Consider the following 6,711-nt stretch of genomic DNA (forward strand, 5'->3'; position numbering starts at 1 on the left):
AATTTGTGCTATCTGTCTTTATGATAACTATAAGCTATCGATTTAAATTGGAAAATTCAAAATTCTCTTATTTGTTGCATCGTTTGTATGCTGTAATATATAGAAACGGATGCAATGGCTGTCTCCTCATTTATATGCATGTATGGATGGTCATTTCATTTTTTGTCCAAGACTTTGCTTATTAAATAGAAATGTGGTGTATTTTCATCAACATTTGTTTGGATTATGGTAGAGGAAAGATTCTACAAAATTAGACATGTCTGTTTTGCTTTTATTGAATCTGCACAAGTATTTTGTGACATGGTTGTTAGAAATTGATTGTTGGCATGTTGAACTGGGCAAACTTATATACTTTGACTCTCATATTTTGTTTTTTGTTTTTTGTTTTTTCATTTTTTTCTTCTTTTAGATGGGCTAAATTTGATAGGAGTATTTTATAAGAGTAAATGGCAGTTGGTGTACTAATTAAAAATTATTGTTGTTTTTATTTGATAAAACCAATAAATAGAGATAGTCGTTGTGTCAAATCAATTTCCATTGAATTTACAAAGTTGACTTTGTCGATGGTCTATTATGGAGATACAAAACCGTGTGAGTGAGAAAACATGAATATATATCTATTTCGGAATTATAATAGTATTACCAACCTTTGGGTCTGATTAGTAATAAAGCCAACTAGTACTAGTATATATACTTTGTATATGCTATAAGTCATAAATGTAAATAAACATGTACATATTGAGTCTAAACACTAAACAAGGGTGGGTAACATGTAAAAGTGACGATAGTTTAACAAATTTTGTGTATATAATTAGCATCTCCCATTTTCAGTTAATAAAACCAAAGAGATAGATAAAAAAAAGTTTAAGCTTATAGTATAATACTCCCTACATTCCATAAGAATATGCACTCTTTCTATTTAGTCTGATCCACAAGAATATACATTTTCTAATTTTAGATATTTTTTCTAATGAGGTGGGACTCATTCCCTACCAACAATGATTTAATTATTTTTTCTCTCTATCTCTTTTCTACTTTATCAATTTTACATTAAAACTTGCGTCGAATCCAAAGTGTATGTTTTTTTAGGACGGATCGAGGATAATACATAAATGAATGAATGAATAGTCTATCATTATGGGAAAGTCGTCCATGGAGTTGGTGGATGATGATGACCAATCGGATTTTATTCAATATTTATCGACCTTATAATGGACTTAAAAGAATAATACTCCCCATGAATAATGATAAAGCCGGCCAATAAGGATTAATTTCAACTACTTTTTACTATTTTTATATTTTAATTAAAATGTTAGTGAATCACTTAAAAAGCTATATAGGTTGTAGAAATAGCTCAACTGTTTTATTCTCTATTCACCTTTCAAAAACTTGTTCAAATTATTAATTGAAATCGCATCGGTAGACATATTTATATTTATTGTTTTATACTTATGTTTTCAATTATTTATAAGACTGGAATATGTCAACTTTATAAAATAGACAAAGTGTCATGACTATATACAGAGGTAACAAAACCACCTAAAATGGTGTAGCTATCCATCTTTAATCCTTACATACATAGCACTGCATAAAGAATAATGAGGAGTATTAAATTAGCTAACTCTAATTTTCTTTTAAAATTCCCTAGTAATGGTTGCCTAGGGTAACATACATTGCATTTATATGCCAAAGAACGGTTAGGTGTCACAGTTTTTGGTTATCGTTTGGTGGGTGTTGTTATTTTTTATAATCCATCATTTGTGTATTTTTAATTCTGTCTTCTTGTTGTGTGTATTAGTTATGGATTTTGCGTTTTTATTGTTCCAGTCCATTTGTTCGGCGTAACATATCATGGATATGTGCTATCGATGAGCGGTTAGGAGCTGATATGATTTGTATTACACTTCGACGAGGTCAACTATTAACGTCTGAGAAAGAGGATTCATTGACGAAATGATACCACAACAATTGTGTCAGAGTCTCGTTTAGTCTCATCGTCTCACTCTAGAATGATGTTGTCTATCGTTCTGATAAATTGACTAGATTAAATTCGCTTTTAAATTAACTACTTTTAAACATCATCTTTTCAAATCAGCAGTTCCAATAAATAAATAAAAAACATCATTTTTCACAAAACTAAATCAACTATACTTTGTAATATAAAAAAAGAAAAAAATTACAATGAATATATAGTTGAACCAAAACTGACTAAATCTCAAAACTCAAGCAGTCAAGTTGCATACATTTCAAAGCAACCACCACACCAAACCACCACCCAAAATTGAAAGACAATTTACAAACTCACTCAAAAAAATCCCCACCGCTCATCTCGCCACGTGTAGCCCCACCTAATGCACCACAAGCACTAGATTAGAAAAGCTGCCGTCAGCGTGACGCCATCCCCAATGGACCCCACCCAACAACTGCAGTTGGGCCCCACAAACCCACTCTTTTTCCATCGCTCACCAACCCCGGACCCGGCCCACCCACCCCACCTCAAACAACCCAAACCGGACCGGATTACTCACTATAAATCATCCTCCATTTCCCACCTTCAAAATCAGCAACACCTTTCCCACAACAACAAGAGAGAAAAAGAGAAAGATGGCTCAAACCGCTGTTGCAACAGAAAACCAAGCCGGCCGCCATCAGGAGGTTGGCCACAAGAGCCTTTTGCAAAGCGATGACCTTTACCAGGTACGAAAATATTCTCTCCATCCCAAGTTAATCGATTACTATTTCTTTTTCCTTTTTTTAAATGAACTATTTTCTTTTATTTGACAAAAATAATTGGTTTTGCAGTATATTCTTGAAACAAGTGTGTATCCAAGAGAGCCGGAGCCCATGAAAGAGCTCAGAGAAATCACTGCCAATCATCCATGGTTAGTTAACTACAAGATTATCACTAATCCTTTTATTTAAGTTTTAGATGATACAGTAGTAGTATTTAAAATGTTGTGAATTGATATAGGAATATAATGACCACATCTGCGGATGAGGGGCAGTTCTTGAACATGCTTTTGAAGCTGATCAATGCCAAAAACACCATGGAGATTGGAGTCTACACCGGCTACTCTCTCCTAGCTACTGCCCTCGCCCTTCCCGACGACGGCAAGGTACATGGTTAGCAACCAATAGGTCAAATGTTCGAGTCTCATTTATATTAAGTTTTTTATTCATAAGTGAAATTTTCGGGTGCAGATACTGGCAATGGACATCAACAAGGAGAATTACGAATTGGGCCTCCCAGTAATTGAGAAAGCTGGAGTTGCACACAAAATTGAATTCAAAGAAGGCCCTGCTTTGCCTGTTCTTGATCAAATGGTTGCAGAGGTAAGAATTCTTGATTTACACTGCGTGACAAACCTAACCACAACCAAACTTATTATATTTATGGTACTAATTTAGAGAATGTTGAAATGGACAGGGGAAGTATCATGGTACATATGATTTCATATTTGTGGATGCTGACAAGGACAACTACCTAAACTACCACAAGAGGCTGATTGACTTGGTCAAAGTAGGGGGTGTGATCGGCTACGACAACACCCTGTGGAACGGGTCCGTGGTGGCGCCACCGGATGCGCCTCTGAGAAAGTACGTTAGGTACTACCGGGACTTCGTGCTGGAGCTCAACAAGGCGCTCGCGGCTGATCCGAGGATCGAGATATGCCAACTGCCTGTGGGCGATGGGATTACCCTGTGCCGCCGTCTCAGCTGATCGCTGTTCTGCTTTTTTCACTGTGTTTTGCTTTTAACTAAACTAAAAAGTTGGATTTGTTGTGGATCATGAACAAATCTAATTTTGTTATTATATGATGTCCCTCGAAATATGTAATGTTGATTGATATTTTTTTAATGCAAGATGGATGATGCTTATCTGTATTAGTATTTCGTTGTTGCGTACGTGTTAATTGTTAAATGTATAAAGACAAAAATATGGCACTAATATGAAAACATGTGGACGGTTAAAGCTCTTTGAACAAATGCACTTTATATATCTATTGATTTAAGTAAGTTTAATATGCAGTGTAATTATGTACTAGTCACCAACATGTCATTAGTGCAATGTGACAAAAAAACAACCCAATTAACTTACCATTATTTTATCTAGATACATTACACTGAAACCTATATCTCGGATGGGCAGTGATTTAGAGATATAATATCTCATGCCATATTACCCTTATATTTTTTTTCCCTAATCATATTTATTATTTTGACTAATATGCCCTAATATTAATTTTATACGCTTCTTTGGAAAGAGATGTCAAATTAAGGCTATTCCATGATTTTAGTTGTTTGTTTTGTGATGTAATAGTCTTTAGATTTAGCTGGTTTGTTTGTGGATTATACAATATTATGTAAATTTAATAGTTATTCCATAATTTTCGTATCATTTCTATTTTTTCCTTATAAATTTATTTGTATTATCCAAAAATTTGTACATGCTTTCGCCTTAAGTTCTAAATTTTTAAAAATATATTAATAAATTAAAATTTTAGAAAGTGAAGAATTAAAATAAAAATTTATACTATTAAAATTATAATTGTAAATTCAATTATTAATAATATACCTTATTATCAGATTTTAATTTGTTGTATGTTAATTGTGAATTGAGCTAAGAACTATATTTAAATAAAAAGAAAAAATGTGAACTATATAAATTCAAATATTAAATAGGTGAATTAAGAATATGTGATTATTTTTTTATCAAGGTTCGACTGTAACTTTCTAAAATTTAAGAACTTAAAGAAATAAAAAATTTGAAACGTAAAGAACGAAAATTAAAATCATGGAATTTTTAAAATCAAAATTTGTAAACTCAGTTAGTTTGACAGTATACGATAATGACCTAAAAGGCTAAAATGATACTACAAGATAAAAACATGAAAATGATAATCATGTTATAATATGATTAAAACTTTATCACGATTTGAATTTAAATAATAAAATTAAAATATACTCATATTGCAAATAATAAATATAATAGTAGAGTTCTTTTTTGCAACTTTCTTCCAAAACTTATAAAATATTATTTCAACTTTATACGTAATATTTTAAATATTAAGAATTTAAACAAATTAGTATGTTGAAAGTAAAGCCAAAATCAAAATTAAGAAATATTTAAAATTAAAATGATAAACTCAATTAATATTAATATATCATATATTGTATCAAATTTTAATTTGTTGAATGTTATAGCAAACTAAGATAATAACTCTAACATTTTAGAAAGAAAAAGAAAAGATCTTATCTATATAGTTTTAAAATATTATATTGATGAGTGAAAATACGTGATTAATTTTTTTATTGGGATTCAACTTAACGTTATACAAATGAAAAATTTGAAGAAATTAATATTTTTAAAGTAAATAATTAAAATAAAAAACCTAAACATAATTAGTATTGATATATCTTATAGTATCGAATTATAATTTATTGCATGTTATTGTCAAGTAAGCTAAGAACACTAATATTTACTTTATAAGGAAGCAAATAAATGATTAAATAAATAACTTAAGAATATGCAAATATTTTTTTTATCGTATGTAACATTAACAAAACTATGAATTTACATAAAATAATATTTAAAAAAATAAAAAAAATAAAGCTGTGAAATCTTAAAATTAAAATCATAAACTTAGATAGTATTAATATACATTATATTTATATATCAAATTTTATTTATTGCATGTTACAGTGAATTGGGCTAAAGACTCTAATATTATAAAAATAAAAAGAAAAATGTATTAAGTATATAGCTTTAAAATAATAAATAGAATGAGAAAAAAAACATGTGATTATTTTTTTTAATTGAAGTTCGATGTAATCTTACAAAAATTAAGAATTTGAAGAAATTAATATTTTGGATAGTAAAGAATTAAAACCAAAATGATGAAAATATTAAAATAAATTAAGCCGTAAACACAATTAGTAATAATATATCATATACTATAAAATTTTAATTTTTTAAAATATTAAATAGTTGAAATAAGAATACGTGATTATTATTTTGATCGATGTTTAATTGTAATGTTAAAAAAAAGAATTTAAAATTAATATTTTAAAAAACAAATAATTAAAATTAAAATAATAAATTTCTTAAAATCAAAGCCGTAGAGTCAATCAGTATTAATATAGTACTCCCTCCGTCCCCGATTAGGAGTCACAGTTTGACCGGGTACGGGTTTTAAGAAATATAAAGAAAAGTTAGTTGAAAAAGTTAGTGGAATGTGGGACCCACTTTTTTATATTGGTTTTATAATAAAATGTGAGTGAAGTGAGTTAGTGGAATGTGAGGCCTACTGCCATTTATGGTAAAATTGAAGTGTGACTCTTAATTAGAGACGGATCGAAATGGAAAAATGTAACTCTTAATCGGGGACGGAGGGAATACTTATCTTATATCAAATTTAATTTGTTGCACGTTCGAGTGAATTGAGATAGGAATTCTAAAATTTAAAACAAAAATGAAAATATTTACCATATATTTTGAAGAATTGAAATACTAAATAGATGAGCAAAAACCTATGATTATTGTTTTAATTGAGCTTCAACATAATGAAATTTATATTTTGGAAATTAAATAATTAATAAAATTATGAAACTATTATTATACCTATCATATATCAATTTTTTATTGTTGCATAGTATAATAAATTATACTAAGAATTTTAATATCTTAGAAAAGGGAAAGATTTTACTCTT

The 6,711-nt window shown here is 29.4% G+C and overlaps 1 protein-coding gene across 1 annotated transcript; it reads left to right on the forward strand.

The window, feature by feature from the left end:
* Window positions 1–2,558: 2,558 nt before the first annotated feature.
* On the forward strand, window positions 2,559–3,888 carry LOC125199489 (caffeoyl-CoA O-methyltransferase-like). Its single transcript, XM_048097477.1, has 5 exons — window positions 2,559–2,697; window positions 2,803–2,882; window positions 2,972–3,116; window positions 3,202–3,333; window positions 3,428–3,888. Exons 1-5 carry the CDS (start codon window positions 2,605–2,607, stop codon window positions 3,719–3,721), a joined length of 744 nt encoding a protein of 247 aa, XP_047953434.1. The 5' UTR covers window positions 2,559–2,604; the 3' UTR covers window positions 3,722–3,888.
* Window positions 3,889–6,711: the final 2,823 nt, after the last annotated feature.

The sequence above is a fragment of the Salvia hispanica genome, unplaced genomic scaffold (genome assembly GCF_023119035.1).
Source record: "Salvia hispanica cultivar TCC Black 2014 unplaced genomic scaffold, UniMelb_Shisp_WGS_1.0 HiC_scaffold_518, whole genome shotgun sequence".
NCBI lineage: Eukaryota > Viridiplantae > Streptophyta > Magnoliopsida > Lamiales > Lamiaceae > Salvia > Salvia hispanica.